The sequence below is a fragment of the Balaenoptera acutorostrata genome, chromosome 11 (assembly GCF_949987535.1).
Source record: "Balaenoptera acutorostrata chromosome 11, mBalAcu1.1, whole genome shotgun sequence".
Taxonomy (NCBI): Eukaryota; Metazoa; Chordata; class Mammalia; order Artiodactyla; family Balaenopteridae; genus Balaenoptera; species Balaenoptera acutorostrata.
The window spans coordinates 82,954,285-82,981,990 of NC_080074.1; the positions used below are offsets into that span (position 1 = coordinate 82,954,285).

A 27,706-nucleotide genomic window follows, 5' to 3' on the forward strand; every position below is an offset into this window, starting at 1 on the left:
AGTATATCTGGAGATTGCCTGTATTACTTCTGCCATCTGCCTCAATAGAGAATTGCTTAATTGTCTCAATTAACATTCAGCACCCTGGAAATGGCACACATGGATTTTGATGATATAAGAGATGGTCACTGCATTCTTTTGTACCTTACTAGCTGACCATTCCAAGGGGAGGATGTTCTGAACACCTTTTGTTACATACCTCAGAGCCGAAATTGAACCAATGAAAACATTTAATCATACGACTCTTTTCAAATATTTATAATTTCGAAACACAGATACTTTCTACAGAATTTGCAAGACATAGCCTTACAACATTTTGAGAGGCACTATGAAAATTAATTGAAATCTAAACCAATAAATCTCATTCAAGAACAGTGAAGAGTTTATTATATTTTGTTTATCTAAAATATTCTAGTGATTGCTTCTTAAAATTATATTGAAATTTTAGTAATTTTTAAAGCAAACTGAAGAAATAAATGCAAACCACAGAGTCCCATTAATCCTACAGAGTAGTTGCTTAATATAAGGGTATCAAGGACAGTCCTTTGAAATTTAGCTTAAAACAAAAGGCACTCAGAAATGGGTTATGCTTTTCCCCTCTTTTGGAAAAATGTTTGATATAGACTCAAATATAAATATAGAGGTTCTGTGGTTTTTACTTGATTCCTGTAAAAAAAAAAAAGAAAAGAAATATAAAAAAATCTCTTCTTTCCTGTAATGTGAGTCATAGGAGATACTGTAAACAGATTTAATCACAATCATACGTAGTTTTTTGTATATCAAATTTTAGACTAAGCAGTCAGAGAAGCTCATGTTCAGGTATACTGTCATCCATTTATCACCAGGTCCACAAACTTCACATTACTTTATATGTGTGTGGTGTGTGTGTAGTATATATTCTATAAAGCAAACTCAACAAGTGTCTTCTTTCACTTTCTAGAAAGCACAAACATTGAAAAAGATCAAGTGATCTGGTGGGATGGTCTTAAAGCACATGTTCCTATAAGCCTCCATTTAACATGATTTGAAAGACACTTAATAAATTTAATAAACATCTTAATATAAAGTGAGTCACACACAGCTGTTTCATCTCTTCATGGGCCAACACATTAAATACTGTTTGGAAAGAAAACCTAAATGAGATGACCTATGGGATTAAATCTACGCAGTTACCACAAACTCAATAATATTAATAAACTTATTAAAGTGAATAAATAAGCTATACTAGATTTATTTCACCCAAACAGATATAATTTCTAATAGGCATGGAAAAAATGTAAGCAAATAGGTTATTCCTCCTACTTAAACAGGCCTTTAACCTGAGGGAGTGATATAAAGGGATGAAGCAAAAACTGGGGAAGAAGGCAAGGATGACGCCTCTCACCTCAGCTTTTCATCATTGTACTGGAAGTCTTAGCTAATGAAATAGTGTAAAAATAGGAAATAAAAAGGAAGAAGAAATTAAGCTGTCTTTGTTCACAGATGACATGATCATCTTTGTAGAAAATTTTGAGGAATTGACAAAAAAAATTCCTGAAACTAATAAGCAATTATAATAAGGTTGCAGTATACAAGATCAATATACGAACGTCAATCCCTTTCCTACATAGCAAACACTATGAAATTAAAATCACAATACACTTTACATTATCATCCCCAAAATGAAAAATTTAGGTATATATCCAACAAAATATGTACATGATTTACATGAGAAAAACTACAAAATTCTGATGAAAGATATCAAAGAACAATTAAATAAATCAAAATATATTTCATGTTCATGAAAGGGAGACTGAATGTTGTCAAAATGTCAGTTCTTCCCAACTTGATCTATAAACACAATGCAATCTCAATCAAAATCCCAGCAAGGTATTTTGTGGATATTGACAAACTGATTCCAAAGATATGGAAAGACAAAAAAAACAAAACAAACAAACAAAACAGAATGGCCAACACAATACTGAAGAAGAACAAAGTTGGAGGACTGACACTCTCTGACTTCAAGATGTACTGTAAAGCTACAGCAATCAAAACGGTGTGGTACTGGCAAAAGAATAGACAAAGAGATAAATGGAACAGAACAGAGTTCAGAAATAGACCCTTATAAATACAGTCAACTGATCTTTGACAAAGGAGCAAAGGCAATACAATGTTATAAAGAGAGTCTTTTTAACAAGTGTTGCTAGAATGATTGGACATCCACATGCAAAAATATGAATCTAGACAGCGACCTTACCCCCTTCACAAAAAGTAACTCAAAATGGATCATAGGCCTAAATTTAAAATGCAAAACTTATAAAACTCCTAGAAGATGACCTAGGAGAAAACCTAGATGAACTTAAAGGCAATGACTTTTCTGATACAACATCACAAGCACATTCCATGAAAGAAATAATGTATAAGTTGACTTTCCACTCAAAAATTCTACTAAAAATACATGTATATACTGACTACAAAGGAACATGAGAGGATTTTTGGGGGGTGATGGAAATGTTTAATTTAAATCTTGTTTTAGGTGGTAGTTGTGAAACTGTACAGGTCTGTCAAAATACAAAGACTGGTACACCTAAGAGGGTAGATTCTATTTATGTGAATTACACTTCAATAAACTTGAAGAAAAATATACACATATACTTTAAATTAATTTTTAACTCATACTATTTTTGTCCCTTAAAATGGCCTTACTTTCTCTTCCAGTCAAAAGCCTATCTTTTCCCATTAAAATGTTACCTCTTTTGAATTCTTTCTTGAAAACTCAGAATGAATTGCCTGCTCTCTTATCTATAATCCCAGAGTATTTTGTTTCTATCATTAGTGTATTGTTTATTATATTTTATTATAATTTATTTTATAGCTGTCTCCCATAATAAGGCTCTTAGTTTCTTGAAGGCAGAGAATGTTCTTATACTTTTAAAAAACCTTTCTGTTAGACTGCCTAATATATTGAAAACTTTCAATTTAAGTTGACAACACCATTATAGATACTCATATTCAAGTGAAGTTCTAACAGTTATTAAAATGCCTGCCTAAAGATAACTTAATGAAAAAAAAGTATTGGATTAATATATGACTCTGATAACAACAAGCAACTGTCCTTTTCTGTACTATGATGAAAGAAAAAAAAAGTAGTGGTCACCTAAAAATTGTACACAAATATTATTGGGAAACTAATTAAATAACTCTAAGTGCAACCTGACCAATGCTTTAACAAGGTTACAGTTTGAACCACACCAGTCATCTGGTTTGCAAGATTTCCTGCTGGACATCAACACCAACCACTCGTCAGACCCAAAACCACCTTGGGAAATAGCTGTGGCTAAGATTTACACAGACCAGTAATGGACTAAATTACTGGTTCAGTTGAAAAACAGGTCAGAAGCATATATAACATGACAGAAATTGGAAAGTCAATGAAAAGAATTATATATCAGACTCCCAGCCCCACTCCTCAAAATTTAGCTGAAAGTTTTAAGACTCTGAAGTTGGAAGACTTAAAAAAGGTCTGGCAATTTTCTCATACAAACCATATAATTATCATGAAATGCAGATTTGGTGAATAACACCTTGGGAAAGATTATCACATCTTTAATATCTTTTTGATGGGAAATGAAGTAATCACATCAAAGACCTTTGGCATATTTTCTTAAAAGATTACACATCCATCTAGAGAAAGAATATAGAAAATTAAAAAACACTGATACTTTCTCTTCCATATGCAAGAAAAACATATTCCCTAGACGATGAGGGGAATTTTTTTAAGCAGAATATTTTATTTTCTCCAGTCTTATAAAATACATATTTTAAAATACAACATACTCCATTATTTCCCCCCAAACTATATATATATATATATATATATATATATATATATATATATATGAAGTATATGAGGACACACAGTAAACACTGTGAATGATCATGAATGAGTATATTATATAATGAAGAATGCAATTTTAAGTACTAACATCAGTTACAGATAGAATGCTTGACAAAAAATAATAGAATATTCAGAAGGGTTCAACCCTGGTCCTGATCAGCTTATGGTAGGGACCAACAGTTTTCAAATTCTGTCCAATAGAGTACTAGACATCTCCATCTCCATTTCAACTAGAGTCACTATGCCTTTATTGGTCTTGTTTGTAAGAAAAGTCTTCAATAGAAGATTTAATCTAAGAAAAGGTTTGATGGCTAAAACAAACTTGCTAAAGTAGATAATGAAAACATATATTCACACTTTTGGTTTCAGCTTTGACATGTAGAGTGTGGAAGATCACCCTGATTCTTAAAACAAGAAAACAAGCTGAAACAAACTAAAGATCAATGATATGCCTTAGGTCTATCAGAGAACTGGGACAGAGCAAATCCCACCCCACCCCCCAAATTTACAAGTAGGAAATCCAGTGAGTCACAGCCAAGATCATCTTACCTAGAGCAGAAGCTACTGGAGATATAAACTGGTAGGCGCTTGAATGGTAAATCTGAGGAAGTGCTGGAGGCTGAGTGAGGATGTGTGACAGTGAGAACTCTTGAGAGCTGATGGCTCAGGGATTCCACACACTTTTATGGATTCTCCCCCCAAGAAATCCCATCAGAATTTCAGTATGAAGAGCCCAGAAATTTACCCTCATGGTTCTGTTGAGGGGAGTAGAAAAAGTGTGAATTATTATAACCACCGTGAATTATGCCTAGAGCATTCTTCATAACAAAAGCCTATTCTTTAGGTGAAAAGACTTTATCAAAACCTTATAAACCTTCCACCTGGGCAAAAGGCCTTACCAAGATTCCAGCTCCCTCTAGCCTTCCTGGCTCACATAAAGGAGGCGGGGGGTGGGGGGGGTGGGGGGGTGGGGAGGGGAAGCCAGCAAACATTTGTGAAGGTCACGGGCCCACTAAAAGATGAAGATTTAATCATAAGATTACAGAATACTTCCCCTCCCCAATGCCTTATATCACCAAACCAATAAGGTTCTAGTATATTATAGTGAATAACAGTTGAAAGAGCTGTAAGACGCAGACTCTTCTAAGGAGTTCTTAGGGAAGCCAAAGACAAGAGGGGAGACAAAAACAAAAACCTTTAAGGAATCTGAACCCTCTGGTAACTTACAGCAACAGAAAATATTAAACACAGCTATTCACTTCTAAACAAATTAACAAAACCTCCCATTAAGAGTCTATTTACCTCTATTCCGATTACATGTTACAACATGTTCATCTTTTTTTTTTTTTTTTTTTTAAGGATTTTCTTATTTATTTATTTATTTATTTATTTATTTATTTATTTTTGGCTGTGTTGGGTCTTCGGTTCGTGCGAGGGCTTTCTCCAGTTGCGGCAAGCGGGGGCCACTCTTCATCGCGGTGCGGGGACCGCTCTTCATCGCGGTGCGCGGGCCTTTCTCTATCGCGGCCCCTCCCGTCGCGGGGCACAGGCTCCAGACGCGCAGGCTCAGCAATTGTGGCTCACGGGCCCAGCCGCTCCGTGGCATGTGGGATCTTCCCAGACCAGGGCTCGAACCCGTGTCCCCTGCATTAGCAGGCAGATCCTCAACCACTGCGCCACCAGGGAAGCCCTCATCTTTTTTTTTTTAATTGAGATATAACTGACATATAACACTATATTAATTTTAGGTATTCAGTGTATTGATTTGATACTTGTATATACTGAGAAATGATCACTACAACAAATCTAACATCGGTCACCATACATAGATACAAAATTATCTTTTAACAAAAAAATTATAAGCATACTAAAAGGCTAAAAAGTCTGAGGAACAAATAAAAGGCATCAGAACCAGTTTCAGATATGACAGAGATTTCTGAATTATCAGACTGGAAATTTAAAATAAAAATGATTAATATGTTGAGGAAGCTAATGGAAAAAGAAGATAACATGCAAGAACAGGTGGATAATGTACAGATGGGAACTCTAAGGAAGAAACAAAGGGAAATACTAGAAGTCAAAACAAAAGAAAAGAATGCCTTTGATGGGTTCATCAGTACAGTCAACCTAACCAAGGAAAGAATCATGAGCATTAAGATAGGTCAATAGAAACTTCCTAGACTTAAGTACAAAGTGGGGGAGGAGGGGAGGAAAACAAAAACACAGAGCAGAACAGTCAAGAATCATGAGACAATTTTAAAAAGCATAACATATGTGTAATTGAAATACCAAAAGGAGAAGAAAGAATAAAGCAGAAGAAATATTTGAAGTAATAATGGCCAAAATTTTTCTAAAATTAATGACAAATACCAAACCACAGATCCAGGAAGCACAGAGAAAATCAAGTAAGATGAACACCAAAGAAACCCCACAAAACCCCTACACCTATGTGATCATATTCAAATAGCAGGGTAAAAAAAAGAAAAAGAGAAAATCTTGGAAGAAGCCAGAGCGGGGAGAAAAACACTTTACTTACAAGAGGAAAAGGATAAGAATGACAGTAGATTTCTCTTCAGACCCATGCAAGCTAAAAGAGAGTGAAATATTTAAAATGTTGAAAGAAAAAAATCGTAAGAAGAAAGAGCAGAGGTTTGCCATACCACATATTAACATATACCACACTGTAATAAAACATAGTAATAAAAATAGTATGTTATTTATACAAAAATAAACAGATTAGTGCAAGAGAATAGAAAGCTCAGAGACAGACCTATGTATACATGGGAACTTAATATACGATAAAGAAGCACCACAAAAAAACAATGTATAAAGGGTAAACTGTTTGTTCAGTGGTTCTCAAACTTTTGCATGTATCAGAATCACCTGAAGGATTTGTTAAGAGATTGATCAGTCCAAGAGCAGAGTTTATTTTTCTAAGTTTTTTCATCTTTATTGAGATACAGTGGACATGTAACATTGTGTAAGTTTAAAGTGTGCAACGTAACTTTTTAATTCAATTAAAAGCTATCTTATATTATTAAATTACATATTCCTGCTTCAGATTTTGATAGGAGGGGAATATTCTTTTCCTGATAACAAAAGTGACTCTTCAATTTATTGTCTCCCAAGAGCAGAGTTTTGGATTCAGTAGTCTGCAGTAGTGCTAGGGAACGTGCATTTCCAACTGCTCCCAAGCGAAGCTGATACTGAAGCTGCTGGCTCAAGAACTACAGTTTGAGATCCATGGCCTTAGTGTTTTCAGCAGCTCGGTTGAGCTGAAGAGAGCAAACTCAGGTGTCGGAGTTGCTGATTAGGCAAAGATGAGCCAAAATGAGAGTAATAAAGAAGGCTTTAATCACTTACTGGTCTGGTACAAGCAAGTGGCTAAAACCCCTTGACTCCGTGGAACTGAGCACAAGGTGAAGGCCAGGTGGATGAGCACAGAAGTGGGAGTCATCTCACTGCTGCAGGAGCACTGAACAAAAGCCTCTGGATGTTTTATGGACCCTGGGGCGGGAGGGAAAAAAAGGCAGGCAGGACGAGGAGAGGAAAAGTACTGAAGACTGAGTCAGAGTGGGGAAGAGTGTCTAAGTTTCTCTCTCCTCCTCCCACTAAGGAGGCCTGGGCAGAAGCACCTGAAGAAGACTTCTGCGCAGGGCCTCAGATAAAGAGCATTAGGAATGAAGGCACCTGAGGCAGAAATGCAGCTATGTGAAGAGCATGGCCAGCAGTGGGGCCTGAATACTTGAATGCAGCACCCTTCAAAGGCTACAATGCACTTTCCCTCTGAGATCTGCCAGGTAAAGCCTTTGTAACTGCCTAGAATCAGACCTGAAAAAAATCACATATAGGTTTTTAACCAGGAACCAGACTCCTTAAGTATATGCTACTAGGCATAGTGGCTCATTTTAGGGAGAAACATGAAAATGGATACTGAATCTTTATCTAACATTATAAACAAAGTAAGACTACAGGGGTAAAATACCAAAATGTGAAAGGTAAAATTATAAAGTTAATAAGAAAAACATGTACAAATAAGCCTCTGGCTGTAAGGACAATAAAGAAATTCTTAGAGAAATTTAGTACAAACCACAAGGCAAAAATGATTAATTGGATTACATAGAAATAAGGGATTTTTTTTTAGTAATAGATACTAAGAACAAAGTTAGTATTCCATTTACAGATGAAAGAAATTTGTTTTTATCTAAAAACCTGTAGGGATTAATATTTCAATTTACAAAGAACCCCTGCAAACTGACAAGAAAAATAGATCAAACTCAATTTAATTAAAAAAAAGGTTAATGAATAGGTAATTTATTGAAAAGTTAATCCCCAAAGTTAACAAACTTATGATAAGACATTTAAGAATGAGGTATCTATCGCTTATTAAAAAAAGTAAAAATTTGGGAATTCCCTGGTGGTCCAGTGGTTGGGACTTGGTGCTCTCACTGCCACGGGCCCAGGTTTGATCCCTGGTCCAGCAACTAAGATCCTGCAAGCCTCACAGTGCAGCCAAAAAAAAAAAAAAAAGTAAAAGTTAGAAGCTGGATAATGCTAGGTCTTTGGGGAAAAATGGGGATGTAGGAACCGGTGCATCGCTGGCAGGACGATAGCCTTGTCGCCACCACTCTGGAGAACAAACTGGCAGCACTTAGTTAAATTAAACATCTGCATGGCCTATCATACAGCAGTTACACTCTTGGATGGAGATGATGATAAGGATAGATAGATGAACAGACCGTTTGCTTTTTTTTTTTTTTTTTCTTGCACCTTATAAGGGCACATAAAAGTTTCTGGGTTGGTGAAGAGTTAAGAGACAACCTAGATATCCATTATGGGTGAGTGGATAGAAGAAAATGGTGACTTCATACCACGGATTCTGCAATTTAGAAAAATAAATTCAATTTATACATAGTAACGGATAGTATTCACATGCACATATAGCAACAGTTTTAGATTTTTTGAGCAAAATGTTCGGTGGATTTCTCTTAGAAGCACAGGAAACAATGCATTCTATACATAATAAAATGTTTGTAAAATAAAAATACATGCACACAAAATAATAACACACAGATTACAAGAACACATTCAAATAAGGACACATTAAAATGGTTCCCCCAATCAGAGGGAAGACACTGGGAGCAGGGAACAAAGATAAAAATTTTATATATGTACACATACATACACTTACACACACACACATACGGAAAGGCCTTGTAAGACACAAGAGGATAACATGCCAAGAACTGAGGAGTATGATTACCCTTCTTCACCTAAGGTTAAAAAAGAAAAAGATTACAATTACATCGACAAAGTGAAAAACTGTGTTACTGACAGCTAGCCCAAGAGGAAGAACTGTGAATGGAAACAAAAACCGCATTTTTCAAAACACACTTGAATCACAAAATAAATAAATTGTGCCAGACCTAGCCATGATGTGTATAACAGACTATGTAAGCTCAAATCTTTTAACGACATTTCACTCAGACCCATACATTCCAAGAACACAGAAAAACCAACCTAACAGTAACTCTAGACAGATTCATGTATTCTAAAGATCACAGACTGTCACAGCAACTTTTAAAATACACTTGATCTTAGCCAAAAGACCAAGAAGCGATGAGCAACTTTTAAAATAAATTCTGACAAATCTTTGCAAGACCATTCTATGACCAATTATAACCCCCCCAACTCTATCATAATTCATCCCTACTCCCCCTTTTAGAGACATTCATTGTCCCCTTGGTATGTATTATCCTTTGCTGCAGCAACCTTTAAACCACACTGTTAGACTACAGGTGAGTTCTTGGCAGCCTTTGACTCATGGGTTTTAACAGGAAGGCACGGTGGGGTAAACAGAAGTGGCTGGTCTGGAACAGCTGGAAGCTGCTGGCACTCTAGAGCTTTCCATCTACTCCAGGTCCTTCTACTCTGAGGAGAGCCTACAGGATCACTGTTTTGGGCACAACTGCAAACTCTTCATGTAAGCTCTGTTCCAGGTAGTCTAATCTATTTGTTCCATTCATTTTAATGCAACAGCAATATAAATATTAAATTAGTTAATAGAGTAAAATGCTTAGAGCATGCACATATATAGCATAATTGTACATGCTTTTCTGGACATGCTACTTACGGTAAATCTGATAATTTTATAATCTGAACTTCAATCCTCACTTCAACTATTTATTTCCTCTTTCATTGCCGCTCATACTATCGAAGTGTTAAAACATGAAAGGGATAAATGGAAAATTCATAACTATCTATGAAAATTTTTTTTGAGATAACCTAATGGGTCACCATTTCTTGAAACAGACCTTGAAAGGAGTTCAAGTGAGAATTTAAATGAAGAATATTACTTCCAAGCTTGATTCAGACAATCCTTGTGGCCACCGAAACAATGCTTTGAGTGTCCAGGTAACAGAACTATATTTCATCTAACATCAAATTTCTGATTCGTGAGTTTTAATCATAAGGTACCAAAAAGAATGATTAGCCTTCCAATATGAATTATTAAATTGCTTATATGACAGAGAATCCATTGAGGATCTTTCTCATGTCTCCATTTTTCATTAAAATCGTTATTTAAAACAGAACACATGTTTTAAAACCCTGAGCAAAGAAAATAAATTTAGTAGGTAGAAACTAGTTTTCAGGATAACTTTTCTGCAATAAGCAGCTTTGTTATTATTTCTGCTATCTACTTTCAATACTTTATTTTCTAAAAGCTAATAGAAAGTATTTCATGGGAAATTATTTCTACCCAAAGAACTAATTTTATCCAGGGTGGATATTTTAAAGAAAATATTAACATTTCTGCAGGAAAATACCCAAGATATTGGTTTACAGAAGTAAAATGTTTTTTTAAAAAAGTTGTAATTGTAAAGATAGAAAGTTTTTAAAAAAATATTCAAATTAAGGATTGGAGTAAACAGCCTACCACTGTATAAAATATTCTCATATCATGTCCTTAAATTTAGCAAAAGATATTTATGAATCTAGACAAATGAGGACATTTTAAATCAACAAAGACAATGTCAACTCTACTTATGTCCCTGTCAATCTGGATCTCCATTCAGCAAACGCACAGTGAATGTAAAATTAAATTCAATTTCTAGAATCACAAAATCTTTAGATCAGAAATGAACTTAAAAGACACTATCTGACTACTCATCCAATGCTTGAAACCCCTCCACAAATTATCCATTAAATGATTGCCCATGTTATGACAAGTTTACTTCAGAGAAAGGAAATTTGCTACCTGAAGGGAACACTACTCACTATCCCTTTATATTAGTTGAAATATGTGAAATAGTTATAGGTAAAAATGGTCTAATATAGCCTATTTCATATCAACACAATACCGTCAGGTGAACCTTATACCACTTTGTATTTTCATGTTGAGCTAAAATGTTTCCTTCTAGCTTCAATACATTGACCCTAGTTCTATAAGGTTCCAAAAGAAGTCTAATCTTTTCTCATATAACAATCTTCCAAATAGGCAACTTATTTCAAGTACCTTAAATTGTTTTTTATACTATATGTCTGCGTGTGCCTTCAACCCTGTATCTGCTGTCCATTAAATATCTTCCAATTTGAATACATATTTTTAAAAGTATGACACTCAGTACTAAAAGGAATTATGTGATATAAGTTTAAAAAGAGTGGGACCTCCCTCTTCCCTTTTTTTTTTTTTTTTGGAAAGTTAATTTCAATTACATCAGACTAAAATGGCATTAGTTTTTAAAACTTGCCTTTACAACTTACTGTTAAATAAAAGCCCTAAATGTTAAATACATGTTGTATGGCTGAGTTTGGCTCCTAATTTTCTACTAATGTTGAAGTTTTAAGTATAAGACATTAATTATTCCTTTTGAATTTTGACTTTGGATATAGCCCCACTACTCCAGCCTTTTAAAATACTTTAAATACAATTTAATGTCATATACAAATGTGTAAAAATGCTTTCAATATTTTTATCCAAATCATTGATAATAATATTGAGCAGAATAAGGATGAAGGCATCACTGTGGCATTCCACTATAGATCGTTCTTCCAAGTGGATATAAATATATAAATCCAAATATTTATATATTTGGTGGGGTCATTTAGCCAATTTTTATCTAATGCCCTTGCCCTCATGTATTTCATACTTTTGTTCGCAATGATCTTTGAGAACTTAATTTATTAAATTTGAGATAATCTGTCCTGCTCCATTTTCCTGTCTATCCTAGTAAATCTGTCCTCCAAAGGGTAAGTTTAGTAGGACAATATTTTCTTAAGAAACCAACCTTGGTTCTAGAAGTTACCAATCTTCTTTTTTTTTTTTTAATTTTTTTTTCTTTTAATGTACACCTGAATTATACATTATTTAATTTTTATTTATTTATTTATTTTTGGCTGTGTTGCATCTTCGTTTCTGTGCTAGGGCTTTCTCCAGTTGCGGCAAGCGGGGGCCCCTCTTCATCGCGGTGCGCGGGCCTCTCATCATCGTGGCCTCTCTTGTTGCGGAGCACAGGCTCCAGACGCGCAGGCTCAGTAATTGTGGCTCACGGGCCTAGTTGCTCCGTGGCATGTGGGATCTTCCCAGACCAGGGCTCGAACCCGTGTCCCTTGCATTGGCAGGCAGATTCTCAACCACTGCGCCACCAGGGAAGCCCCCAATCTTCTTTAACAATCCATTCTGGAATCATGCTAGGAAAAATCTCAACAATCACCAGTTTCTGAAATATTCTTTTTGAAAGTTAAGAATAATTTTGCATTTGTAGTGTAGAGTACTTAGCTCATTCTTTTATCACAGGTAATGTTTCACTGTTTTCATTTGCAAGTTCCTTGATCACAATTCACCTGGACAGGCAACTATGTACATATTATCAGCTGACTGGTGCACAATATCAATCTTCTCACTACTCTAGGGCTTCTGTTCTCCTTTACCAATGTCCTCTGTGAAAAAGTGATTTTTATACTGAGGGAGAGTAGTGAAAGAAAAAACAAAACACAACACAGGACTTAGAGAAGAAAAAATTAAACAGAAGTTCTAATTTCTCCTTTTGATCACTACAAATTTTCCCCCAAGCAATGAGTAGGACTATTCTTTCCATGGCTTTCTTCTTATGTAAACATTACTTACATTATTTTAAATGAGGATGATGATTGGCCTGTTCTCTCAAAGAATATATTCAGAAGAAAGAGGAAGTAAGCTTCTTATTTTCTGTATAGATTTCAATTTAAAATTTCACTTCTTTATTCACTCTCAAATTTACTATACGCAGAGAATAAAGAAAAGTGAAGTATGTGGTAAGAGAAAAAAACAATCCTATGGCTAGCCACAATCTGCCAACATTATCACTATATACATTTGGAACAATAATTAGCAGGTAATAAAATGTGTTTTTCCTGGCAGATAAATGGTCTCAAGGCACACTTTTTCTGCATATTTTATGAGAATGAGACTCAAGTGATCCTGATGGTATGCTAAGAATGGATTAGAATAATAATGCCATAACTCTTATAAAAATAATAAATATTAGTGTTACTGTTTATAACCATTATAGCAAATGAAATTAAATGAAGTTAAAAAAATTGGTAATATTTGTCATTAATGGATTCTTGTAAAATTTGAAATTTGATACCTACCCTTTTACTCAAAGAGCAGTATGAAAAATTAATTACAAAAAAACTGATGAATTAACATAACTAAATGAATTTTGTTTGAATTTACAAGAAAACTAAACTTTGACTATTTTGATGTAATTATAGTACTTTTGGTTATGCACAGTAAAGATGACAACCAGAAGTCTTCAATACCTTTCTAAATAAATAAATAATCATATGATATACAGTAAGCATTTGGCATGTCCTAAAATGACAGAGGTGATAAGAGTGACATATGCAAATGCAGGCTTTCCAGCACTTTCATTGACTATATAAATAGCCAAACAAAACTCCAATAAACAAATAGTACAGAGTATGTATAGAAAAGCATGATAAAGGGCTTAAGCATCCTTAAAAGGTCATGGCAATCTCAAAGATAGGCAAATAAATACAAAGTACCAACTGCATTAGTCAGGATTCTCCACAGAAACAGAACCAGTGTGGGGAGGGAGAATTGAGATTTATTTATTTCAAGGAATTGGCTCATGCTACTGTAGGGGATGGCAACTACGAAGTCCTTAGGGCAAGCAGGCAGGCTGGAAACCCAGGATTTCTACGTTACAATATTGAGGAAGAATTTCTTCTTTCTTGGAAAACCACAGTATTTGCTCTTAAGATGTTCAACCCATGGGATGAGGCCCACCTACATTATTTAGGGTATCTCTTTTACTTAAAGTCGACTTACTATAAAGGTTAATAATTAAATCTACAAAATACCTTCACAGTAATATCTAGACGAGTGTTTCACCAAATGATTGAGCACCACAAGCTAGCTAAGGTGAGACATAAAGTTAACCATTACACAAACCTAAAAGGTTTTATTTATCAAATGACCAGTTTAAAAATGTGTTGTTAAAAGCTCAGTGAATGAGCACCTTCTTGTATTGCTTGATACTTATAAATTGGTAAACACAGAATTTTTTCAACATATATTATAAAGTCTTCAACTATTAATAATATTAAGAGTAATAATGACAACAAAGGTTCTTGCCATATAATTAATTTTACTTCTAGACATCTATGCCAAAGAAAAATACAAAAACAAAAATAATATATGGGCAAAATTACTCACTGCAGCATTCTGTATACTGGAAAAAGAAAATCACGACTAACTTAAAAACACACCTGTAATAATGTTAATTAAAAATGGGAAGATAAGCTATAATCACAAGTATGAGAAAGTGAACAAATTGGTGGGGAACAGAATAAAATATAAATAGCACTTAGGTGGACTAAGGTTCTTTTTTTCTTCTTCTTCCTTTATCTTTCATTTTCCAAGGAACAGGTAAACACTGAGGGCAACAGAGAGCTGCATGGGGGAAAGGACTGTGTTTTATTCACTGCTTTTTCTCCAGCACTCAGCAGAGTGTATAATACATACAGATGTCAAATATTTGCCTAATGAACACTACATATTTAAAATAGGAAAAAACAAAAACATTGTAAACAAATGAACTATCTACATCTTTAGTTTCCTCATTTTTATTTCATTTCCATTTAGAGCTATTTGGATATCAAAGCCCACTTGATAACACTGCTAAAATACAACCATTTGATCTAAACCTATGTAGAATCGTTTTAGGTTTCTCACACACATAAAAAATCAGAAATATTTCATCTAGAACCAAACTGTGAATATATCAAATCTTCTACATATTTCCTAGATTACATAATATATAAGAAGAGGGTACAGGCAATTTTAAGCAGATTTTAAAACACAGATGCTAATCTTAAAGGGTAAATTAGCTTCATTATTTGAAATGAATCAAATATTCATTGTAATCATCTGCCCAATTTCACTTACTGAAATTTCTTCAAGAACTTCATAAAAATCTACACTTTTGTAGCTTATTTTACTAAAATGGAAAAAAGCACTATTTATAAATAATGTTGCAGAACGTAATATTATTTTTTGGAATAAAACCTATAAGATCTGTTTGGTAAAGACAGTATAATGCAATAAGAGGGCTGAAAATGTCGAGAATATTTGCTCTGACATAAAGTATATGACCCATTTGAGTTTCGCAAGACCTAATTCTAAAGTAGAAATTACAATGCCAGGATTTTAGGTAGTTGTAAACTAAACCTGTAATTTAACTAGATGGTAAGGTTGAAGTAGAAATGCCAAAAATTGTGATCAAAGAGGCATTGTTTTTTGTCTTGTTTTGCTTTTAGGTTCATGCAGTACAAAGAATACAATTAAAAAAAAAGGCAGGCAATATTTGAAATCACAGATATGAGCCCTTCTGTTTGCCAACTGTGTGATCCTGGGCAAAATACTTATCTCTAAGCTGTAGTTTTGTTATCTGCAACATGTAAGAAATTAAGCCTATCGCAGGAGAATATAGTAGGGCAGCGGTCCCCAACCTTTTTGGCACCAGGGACCAGTTTCGTGGAAGACAATTTTTCCACGAACCGGGGTGGGGGGATGGTTTTGGGATGATTCAAGCGCATTACATTTATTGTGCACTTTATTTCTAGTCTTATTACATTGTAATATATAATGAAATAATTATACAACTCACCATAATGCATAATCAGTGGGAGCCCTGAGCTTGTTTTCCTGCAACTAGATGGTCCCATCTGGGGGTGATGGGAGACAGTGACACCCGAAATGTGTTGCTTATGTCCAGTCTACTCCATAATCTCGCTTTGGTTGCCGTCACTGCAGAGAACCCTGCTTCACAAAGATAGGAAGTTGGAAATGGAAGCAGGTCTTTCAGTGCTTTTGTGGCAATCTCAGGATATTCCACCTTGACTTCAATCCAGAACGTATGGAGATTTGAAGTTGTCTCAAACATACCTTTAAGGCCACCGTCATTTGCGATCTCAAGCAGTTGATCCTCTTCTAGCACGGACAAAGTCGATTATTCACAGATGGGTTGCGGATCCATTCCTTCCCCATTCAGGGGTCTTTTGTGGTTGGGAAGTAACGCTCAAACTCTTTTGAAAGCTGAGACAGGTGATCATGCACCAGCTGGGAGAAAGAAGGCCCTGGCTCAGTCTCTTTCAAAATCTCTGCTAATGTTTGAAACATGTCAAAAATCCTAATGTTCACTCATCGCCCCCATAATTCCAGTCTGGCTTTGAATGCAGCCACTTTATCTGCCGACTTGAACACAGTTGTCGTTCTCCCCTGAAGTGACAGCTTGAGTTCGTTGAGCAGGTTGAATGTCACACAAGTAAGCAAGTTTTGCGACCCATTCTGTGTCACTGAAGTGTGCTGCCAGTGGTGACTGTTTTTTGAAAAGAAATCTCTGGAGTGGCTCTTGTAACTCAAAAACTCTGGCCAGTGATCTACCTTTAGAAAGCCATCTCAGTTCTGTGTATAAGAGAAGACGTGCGTGCTCTGCGTCCATCTACTCACAGAGCTGCGTGAACAGACGTGAGTTAAGGGCGTGTACTTTAATGTGGTTGATAATTTTAATCACATCCTGCCAAACGCTGTTAAGTTCAGGTGACATTTTTCGGCTAGCTAGCATTTCCCTATGGATGACACAGTGCATAGACTCATATTCAGAAGTGACCTCTTTGACCTGAGTAGTGAAACCAGAAAGCCGTCCAGTCATGACAGCCGCTCTGTCCGTGCATATACCGACACAAAGTGACCAATTCAGTTTTCCTGATATGTAATCATTTAAAATCTTGAATAGTTCTGCAGCTGTGGTGTTGGTTGGCAACAAAAGTACACATAACATATCCTCACGCACGTCCTCCTGAAAAATATATCGCACAAAAACAAGCATTATTGCCTTGTTGTCAACATCGGTAGACTTGTCAACCTGGATTGCATACCACAGTGACTCATTAATCCTCTCTAACAATTGTGCCTCAGTATCCTCTGCTATTTCATCAATTCATCATAGTTATGGTGCTAGCCGAAAGAGGAACACGTGCCACCTTCTGAACTGCAGCCTCTCCTAAAAGTTCACGACAAATGTCCTTAGCAGCAGCAGGCAGGATCAACTCTTCACCAATACTAAGGGCTTCTCAGCTTTAGCAATGCGGTTAGCCACTAAGAATGATGCTCTCAGTGCAGACACATTTGATGAAGTGGTGGCCTTCAATAATTGCTTCTGTTCTTCGTGTTCACGTTTTCTTCTTTTGAGAAACTCCAAAGGCTTGTCTTTTAATGCAGGGTGCTTGGTCTCCATGTGGCAAAGCAGTTTTGAAGGTTTCATGGCTTTGTTGGATAGCCGGTCGCCACATGTTATACAAAGCAGGCTTGGAGAACGTGAATCACCTGTTGCAATGAACCCGTAATTTAAGTAGGACTCTTGGTATTTTCTTTTAAATGCAGCTTTCTTTTTGTTGGCAGTCTTAGAAGCTTCTGCTGTCTCATCATTGGGTCTTTCCCCCTTTTCAAAGAAGCTCTCCAGAGACGTTTGTTTTTTATTCATTTTGGCTAGGGTTCGCTTGTGGGCTTACCAAAACTGTGACTGAGACAAGTGCACAGTGCACGAAAGAGGCACAGACAGAAGTGGTAAATAAAATAATGGACAGGCCAAGCAAGGACTAAAATAAGTGTCGGATTCTGACTGAAAGCCTGCCACCAGATGCAGCTGTACAATTGAAGCACATCAACACACTTGCCACTATAAAGCCTGCCACCAGATGCAGCTTAATTGTCACTTGCCATTCACTGATAGTGCTTTGATATGAGTCTGCACGCAATTGATTTATTATGGTCTCTGTGCAGTCAGACCTCTCTGCTAATGATGATCTGTATCTGCAGCCGCTCCCCAGCGCTAGCATCACCGCCTCAGCTCTACCTCAGATCATCAGGCGTTAGATTCTCATAAGGAGCGTGCAACCTAGATCCCTCACATATGCAGTTCACAGTAGGTAGGGTTCACACTCTTATGAGAATCTAATGCCACTGCTGATCTAATAGGAGGTGGAGCTCAGGTGGTAATGCAAGCGATGCGGAGTAGCTGTAAATACAGATGAAGCTTTGCTCCTTCGCTGGCCACTCACCTCCTGCTGTGCAGGCTGGTTCCTAACAGGGGGTTGGGGACGCCTGTTGTAGGGATAAAGTGACCTGTCTGTAAAGCAATTAATACAGTATAAATAGTAGTAGATAATAAATAATTGTACTAATAAAGAGAACTTTAAAAATTCAAACTTGCTATAGGATTTTTTAATACATATTATATGTTATAATGACAAAAGTCATTCAATTCATACTCTGTATTTTTAAAAAATTATATTTAGTTTTCATGTCATTTAATTTTTATAAATGTCCTTCAGGCATCTGACAAAGAAAAGCTTCATTATCATGTATTCTTTATATTTTGTAAATGACTGTGTTCAAATACTCTATACCTTGATTTCAGAGTTCCAAAAATTATATTCAGTGGAACACCAGTATTCCATGGATATGAACAATGTTCCAAAAAAAAGTGTGATCGTGAAAGAAGCTGGGGAAATGATAAAGTTTCTTTAAAACAGAACTGAAAGCTTATACTATGTAAATGTGACTACTGAACTTTTTTATTCCCTCTCTCTTCAGAATCTCTATTAATAGTGAATTATAAACTTACTTTTTACTTTTTCCAATATTATCTGTCATAGACACACTGGTATGTTTAATTAATGCCAACTGAGTTTTTATTAAATTCTCCTTCTATTTCTGACATTTTTTGCTTTAAATTAAATCTGGAATCAAACCCAAATTTTGTTGCCTATTAGATGGGTGTTACCATATTGACTCATTGATTATCACTGTTACAATCTCACAGTGTCTTTATAAAGAAATAAATAAAATAGCACACGTTATGGATGTACTGTAGTAATAGACACATAGTAAATATTGAACTGATGGTACTAATTGTTGTGATTATTACATAACTAATTCCTGGTTATTTACTCTATTACTGATTAAGTTATATAAATAAAAATGAACTTACAAAATGTCTTTTAATAAATTTTGTTCAAAAGTCTACTTGGACAAAAGCAGATTATTTTATTGATACTACTACTTCCGCTTACTTTTTATGGGTATTGGATTGAAAAGCAGTATTCATTTTTTCATATTTATCCTGTGTTTATTTTGTTTTACGAGTCTCTTGTAAGCAGTAAATGACTGAATTTTGCTTTTAAATCCAATACGATCTGAAACTCTTATAATGTAAGAAAAAAATAAGACCATGATAGTTTTTTTTTAATTGAAGCAGAGTTGATGTACAATGTGGCAATCTCTGCTGCACAGCAAAGTGACTCAGTTATCCACATAGAGACATTCTTTTCTTACATTATTTTCCATTATGGTTTATCACAGGATATTGAATTTATCACAGGATATTGAATTCCTGTGCTACACATTAGGATCTTGTTGTTTATCCATCCTAAATGTAATGGTTTGCATCTACCAAACCCAGACTCGCAGTCCATCCCTCTCCCTCCCTCCTCCCCCTTGGTAACCACAAGTCTGTTCCCTATGTCTATGAGTCTGTTTCTGTTTTGTAGATAGGTTCATTTGTGCCATATTTTAGATTCCAAATATAAGTGATATCATATGGTATTTGTCTTTCTGTTTCCAACTTACTTCACTTAGTATGATAATCTCTAGTTGCATCCATGTTGCTGCAAATGGCATTATTTTTGTTCTTTTTTATGGCTGAGTAGTATTCCATTGTATATATGTACCACATCTTCTTTATCCATTCATCTGGCAATGGATATTTAGTTGTTTCCATGTTTTGGCTATTGTGAATAGTGCTGCTATGAACATAGGGGTGCATGTATCTTGCTGAATTATAGTTTTGTCTGGGTACATTCCCAGGAGTAGGATTACTGGATCATATGTTAATTGTACTTTTAGGTTTCTGAGGAACCTCCATACTGTTTTCCATAGTGTCTGTACCAACTTACATTCCTACCAACAGTGTAGGAGGGTTCCCTTTTCTCCACACCCTCTCCAGCATTTGTTATTTGTAGACATTTTAATGATGGCCATTCTGACCAGTGTGAGGTGGTACCTCATTGTAGTTCTGATTTGCATTTCTCTAATAATTAGTGATGTTGAGCATCTTTTCATGTGCCTACTGGCCATCTGTATGTCTTCTTTGGAGAAATGTCTATTAAAGTCTTCTACCCATTTTTCAATTGGGTTGTTTTCTTTGTTGTTGTTGAGTTGTATGAGCTCTTTGTATATTTTGGAGATCAAGCTCTTGTCTATTGCATCATTTGCAAATATTTTCTGCCATTCTGTAGGCTGTCTTTTTGTTTTGTTTATGGTTTCCTTTGCTGTGCAAAAGCTTGTAAGTTTGATTAGGTCCCATTTGTTTATTTTTTAATTTCAATTGCCTTGGGAGACTGACTTAAGAAAACATTGGTAGGATTTATGTCAGAGAATGTTTGGCCTATGCTCTCTTCTAGGAGTTTTATGGTGTCATGGCTTATATTTAAGTCTTTAAGCCATTTTGAGTTTATTTTTGTGTGTGGTGTGAGGGTGTGATTCACTGATTTACATGCAGCTGTCCAACTTTCCTAGCACCACTTGCTGAAGAGATGTCTTTTTCCCATTTTATATCCTTGTCTTCTTTGTCAAAGATTAATTGATCGTAGGTGTGTAGGGTTATTTCTGAGCTCTCTATTCTGTTCCATTGATCCATATACCTGTTTTTGTACCAATACCACACTGTTTTGATTACCATAGCTTTGTAGTATTGTCTGAAGTCTGGGAGAGTCATGCTGCTCCTTTATTTATTTTACTCTGGCAATTCTGTGTCTTTTATGGTTCCATATAAATTTTTGGATTATTTGTTCTAGTCCTGTGAAAAATATCATGGGTAATTTGATAGGGATTGCATTAAATCTGTAGATTCCTTTGGGTAGTATTGCTATTTTAACAATATTAATTCTTCCAATCCAAGAGCATGGGATATCTTTCCATTTTTTTGAATCCTCCTTTATTTCTTTTATTAATGGTTTATTGTTCTCAGAGTATAAGTCTTTCACTCCTTGGTCAAGTTTATTCCTAGGTATTTTATTTATTTATTTGGTGTGATTTTAAAAGGTATTTTTTTTTACATTCCCTTTCTGATATTTCATTGTTAGTGTAAAGGAATGCCACCGATTTCTGAATGTTAATCTTGTATCCTGCTACTTTGCTGAATTCATTTATTAGATCTACTAGTTTTTGTGTGGAGTCCTTAGGGTTTTCTATATATAGTATCATGTCATCTGCATATAGTGACAATTTTACCTCTTCCCCTCCAATATGGATACCTTTTATTTGTTTTTCTTGTCTGACTGCTGTGGCTAAGACTTCCAATACTATGTTTAATAGAAGTGGTGAGAGTGGGCATCCTTGTCTTGTTCCAGATTCCAGCAGGAAGGCTTTCAGCTTTTCACTGTTGAGTACTATACTGGCTGTGGGTTTGTTATAAATGGCTTTCATTATGTTGCAACATGTTCCCTCTATACCCGCTTTGGTAAGAGTTTTTATCATGAATGGATGTTGAGTTTTTGTCAAATGCTTTTTCTGCATCTATTGAGATTATCATGTGGTTTTTGACTTTTCTTTTGTTAATGTGGTGTATTGCATTTATTGATTTGCATACACTGAACCATCCTTGTGAACCTGGGATGAATCCCACTTGGTTGTAGTGTATGATCTTTTTTATGTGTTGTTGGATTTAATTTGTTAATATCTTGTTGAGACTTTTTGCATCTATATTCATCAAAGATATTGGCCTGTAATTTTCTTTTTTGGTGTTGTCTTGTCTGCTTTTGGTATCAGGTTGATGGTGGCTTCATAGAATGTCTTTGGGAGTGTTCCCTCATCAATCTTTTGGAAGAATTTGAGAAAAACTGGTATAAGTTCTTTTTACATTTGGTAGAATTTGCCTGTGAAACCATCTGAAGACCATGATAGTTTTACTTGTTGGCCGGACTAATGCTATTTCTACACAAATGTAGTAGTATAAAGTGAAATTAGATGGTCCTCCGAAGATTCCTATAGCATTCTGTGCTTACTCTTTTCTTACCAATATCTCTTATTTTACTGTAGTTGCCTGTTACTAGTTTGACTTTCCACACTGGACTGTAAGCTTTGGGGGACATAGACCTTTTTGTTTTTAAATCCCCCAGACCTACTTCAAGCCTTGGTATAAAACATGCAAAAGTGTTTATTGTTTTTATAGAATAGCTGACAAATGAATGAAAAGTGAATCAAGGAATGAATAAATAAGAAAATGCATATTAAGCACTTTGACAAACACCTAGAACATGATTAGTCCTTGTTAGATATTATAATTATTTAGTGACCTTATTTTTATATTTGACTGTTGAACTTTGACTTGCCTTTATCTTCTGCACTTTTTTTTTCAATTAAGATATAACTGAAACATAACATTAATTTCAGGTGTACAACATAATGACTCAATATTTGTATATACATAGTTATAAACCAAAGTACAAGATCTATACATTGAACACTATACATTGTGTTATAAACCAAAGTACAACATCTATACATTGAAACAAACCAACGATAAAAGCAATCAAAGAGGACACAAATGAAGATATCATTTTTCATGGATCAGAAGATTCAATAAATCAATAAATTCGTTGACTCAACACAACTCAAATCAAAACACATCAAGATTTTTTGTAGAAATCAACAAGCTGATTCTAACGTTTAAACTAAAAGAGGAATTAAGAGAGGTAAAAAAGGTTTATAAAAGAAAAAAACTTGGAGAAATCACACTATGAAATTTAAGATATACCATAAAGCTACAGTAATCAAGACAATGCTGATTTTGGCATAGAGAGCAATGAAACAGTCCAGAAAAGGACCCACACACATATGATCAATTAATTTTCAACAAAAATGCAAAGACAATTCAACAGAAAAAAGGATTTTCATAAATGGTGCTAGAACAATAGGATACCCACATGCAAAGAACAAAACAAAACAAATTTGGTCTATATCTCATGCCTCACACAAAAATGACTCAAATGTAAAACCTACAACTTATAGAGGAAAATATAATCTTTTTGACTGGGGTTAAGTAAGAAGTTCTTCTGTGGGATACCAAGAGTACAGTTCATGAGAAAGAAAACTGATAAACTGCATCAATATTAAGAACTTCTGTTCTTCCCAAAGACACTGTTAAGAGAATATAAACATTTACAAATGACATATCTGATAAAGGACTTGAATGTAAAATACGTTCAAAACAAAATAAGAAAATTAAGAATCCAAAATAAAAATGAGCATAAGAACAGATATTTCATTAAAGAAAATGTACAGATGGTAAAGAAGCACAGGAGAAGATACTTAACTTTATTAGTCAAATGCAAACTGAGTATAACTTAAATGCATATTAAATGCAAGTCAATGCAAATTAAAACCATATAAGATACCACTACACAGCTACTGGAGTGGCTTAAATTAAAACAAATAAACATGATTATACCAAGCGCTGCTGAGAATTTAAAAAAACCTGAAACAATCATACATTGCTGGTGGGCATACAAATGGTATAACTACTTTGAAAAACAGTCTGACAGCTGTTATCAAGTTAAGCATATACTTAGTAACAACCCAGTTATTGCAAAGTTTTAAATGAAAACTTATGTTTATTCCAAAATTGCATGTGAATATTTTATAGCAGCTTTATTCATAATCCCCAAGAACTGAAAACAACCCAAATTTCCTTTAACTGGTAAATGGATAAACAAATTGTGGCACATCCATACATGGAATACTACTTAGCGATGGAAGAAATAAACTAATGGGAAATATACAACATGGATGCATCTGAAATGTATTATAATAAGTGAAAGAAATCAGCCTCAAAAGGCAACATACTACTTGGTTCTATTTATATGATATTATAGAAAAGGCAAAACTATAGGTACATAAAACAGATGAGTGGTTGTCACATATCAGGGATGAAGAAATTACAGTGGCTACAAACAGCACAGAAAACTATTTTGGGGTGGTGTAATTCTTCTATATTTTGATTGTGGTTCCTTATATGATTGTGTTTGTCAAAACTCACAGGACTACTTTCACATGGATGAATTTTATGGTATGCTAATTATAGCTTTTTTAATAAAAAATAAAGGGAAAAAAGCCAATAACCACGCACTCTGAATGTAAAGAATTGTGTGAAAGCAAATATTCTAAATTCCAGGCCCAGTACTAGAAGCTCATATAGGTTCCTGGTGCCATTATACAAGGGACTGATCATCACAGACAGAGCAAATTTTAGTGAATATGGGAAGAGCAGTAGCAAGGTTCAAGAAGTACAAATAAAAGCACAGAACAAGATGAGACAGAGGCCACCAAAGCAACATAACTGAATGCAAAGATCAAGGCCAACAGGAGGAAGAGGCCAGTTTATATGTCTATAATCACTCATATACATAATAACATATACATAATAAATATGTATATAATCATTGATATCGATGGGTGTATCTGAGTACTGATGAGTACTGATAAGACATGTCCTGACCAAACTTTAATCAGGATTCTCTAAGCCCTCTTCTCTACTAGGCCTCAACCTTGGCCCCCATCCTGGCCAGGTCTGCAAGGCCCAGTATTAGCAAGAATCCTGCTAAGTCAGGTTAGAGAGAATCCCCCCAACCCTTGATATCCAATCAAATTCCTCATTCCCCACTCTTGATAACTGATCACTCTCCATATTTAATCAAATTCCTTATCCCTGTCCTTGACATCTGAACCCTTTGGATTGCCCTCAACAAGAATTCTGTTACATCAGTTTAGCAAGAATCCCCCCTACTCTTGATGTCTCATAGTAATTTTCCATCCACCAATCCCCCTAACCTGCTTCCCTAGCTCTAAATTCCCACTTGTTCTTGTTGCAATGAGTTGAGCCCCATCTCTTCCCCTTATTGCAATAATCTTGACACCTATCACAACAGTCTTGAACGAAGTATTCCTTACCATTCAAATAAGAGTGAGAATAATTTTTTCCTTAACAGTACATATAAACACACACATTCACATCTATGCACCTTGATTACACACAAGAAGCTTTTGGGTAGGAAAAGATTGGTAAAAGAAAAATACAATTTCCAAAATAGTTCCTACCTATATATATACCAAACTAGTGCAGCAGCAACAATGGTAATAGTGATAGTGGCATAACCCCCTCCTGTCAGAAATAATGCTGTAAAGAGAGAAAGTTAATAAGAAGTTAATTAGATGTAAAGATTAGTATCTTTTTTTCCTGTATCAGATTTTTGGGAACCCCAACTGGATGGGGAATGCTCTCTAGGTACTGACTTCTCATCCAAATATAACATAGTTTTAAGGGCCATTCCTGCTCCAGGACAAATTATCTCACAAATAAGTCTTCAGGAAAAACAAAAACAAAAACATTGATCAACATTGAATAGTCTGAAAGTATCCTGACAATTATACTCAAATAGCAAATAGCTTTTGTAGTGAAAAATATCATTAATAAAAAGACATAAAATAGGCTGAAACTCTTCAGAAAGTAATTTCAATACTTTTTTCACTTTATTCTTGGTTTTTTGAATCATATCTTCCACATGGATCATAACCACTATATATTAAACATAGGTCTTAGCAAAATTTTTTTTAGGTAGAGAAACAAATTTCAATTCAAAACAATTGTTTTCTGTACTGAGAAAAAAACCTTAAATAAACATAGTTTTTCTAATGCAATATACTCATTTTAAAAGGTTATTTGCAAATCACAATGTTACACGTAAAATCACACTTTGCATATTTTATATTATGATTTCACGGATATATCATCATTAACAATAAATTTACTTCAATGTACTTTAAAATGTACTTTACAAACAAATAATTAACATTTTAAGCTGACTCCTAAACTGGATGTCAAGAGATGAACCTTAAAGAAAATGGGGAAAAATGATTAAAGTAGATAAACATTAAAGTAGGCTATAAAAAGATAATGAGTATCTGAGCCCATAATATTACTAAAATGCTAGCTAATTATACTTGAAACCCTTGGGTTATCTTCATTTAATTGTTTTCCATACTATTTGGGCAGTAAGAAGAATTGCACTCCGACCTCCACCAAAAAGGTCTGATTTTCAGTTCTAAAGCATTACTGTCTTAAATGAGGGGAAATGGTGTTCTCGTTGTTTCTAAGGGATTCACACATAGAATATATCTCACAAGTGTGTGGTTTAACAATATGCCACTTGGTTTATTGCTACCTTCTTGCCCTTAGTTCTTCTCTCCATGGGCTTTTCTCTGTGTTTCTTTTTTCTATATTTAAGGTGCCAAGACGACAATATTTTTCTGTTCTGCCCAAGCAGAATGAGAGTGCATGCCTTGTAACAATCTATGACTACCAATTTTCCTCTAAATGAATGCAGGGAATATTTTAAAACATCCCCATGATCTGGAGATGATACTCAGAAAACCAAGCGTGAACAAATGCCTGTGCCATACAGAAGAGAACAATGTGATATGTAGGATAGTCAGGAGACCAGGCATAAATCACCATTCCTTAATCTCAATTCAAGCCAGATATGATTTTCTCTCATTTTAAATGTATTCTAGTCAAAGTAAATTTTTAAAATTAAACCAATTTTTTAAATGCTGGGTACTTTCTCCTTTTCAATCACATTTTTGGACACTTTCATACATTAATATTCAAATCTTACCCACTTTTCAACTAAAACGAACTCTCACTTTCCACCTTGCCCTACACACAGAGAAAACAAGGACTTTTTACTTGCTTGTAATCCAACCTGTCTGACTTCTTGCCTATGTTTATTTATTACAGTAGTAATTCTTAACTGGTAAACTTTTCAGTGGGTTTCTAGATACATATACTTCTGTGATAAAGTTTGGGTTCTAAAAAAATATATTTGATTAACAGTATAAAAGTTTTTGAAAGATCATGAAGCCAAAAGAGTCTTGATATATTAAGATAATGCTAGCTGCTATCAACAAATAATTCCCAAAATTTCAATGACTTAATACAAGTTTTCTTTCTTCCTCACAGAAATGTTCCTAAATAACAGATACCCTCCAAATGGTAATTTAATCTCCCCATATCTATGGTTCTGTCATTGACAAAGCACTTAATGTTTCTCTTACAAGCAAAAGAAAAAAGAGATGGCAGACAGAGCCCATCTACTCCTTAACCATCTTGGCCAGGAAGTGACACATTACTTTCACTCACAAAT

General features: G+C 34.9%; 1 protein-coding gene across 7 annotated transcripts in view; it reads right to left on the minus strand.

The window, feature by feature from the left end:
- CCDC91 (coiled-coil domain containing 91) overlaps nucleotides 1-27,706 on the minus strand; it is a 371,744-nt gene that overhangs the window by 117,242 nt on the left and 226,796 nt on the right. The window contains exon 9 of one of the 7 annotated variants that reach the window (XM_057557085.1): nucleotides 16,034-17,244. The exons of the other annotated variants lie outside the window; for them this stretch is intronic. Coding sequence (XP_057413068.1) covers nucleotides 16,888-17,244 — 357 coding nt within the window. The 3' untranslated portion in view covers nucleotides 16,034-16,887. Of the gene's footprint in view, nucleotides 1-16,033; nucleotides 17,245-27,706 lie in introns of those variants that run through there. 7 annotated transcript variants of the gene reach the window in all.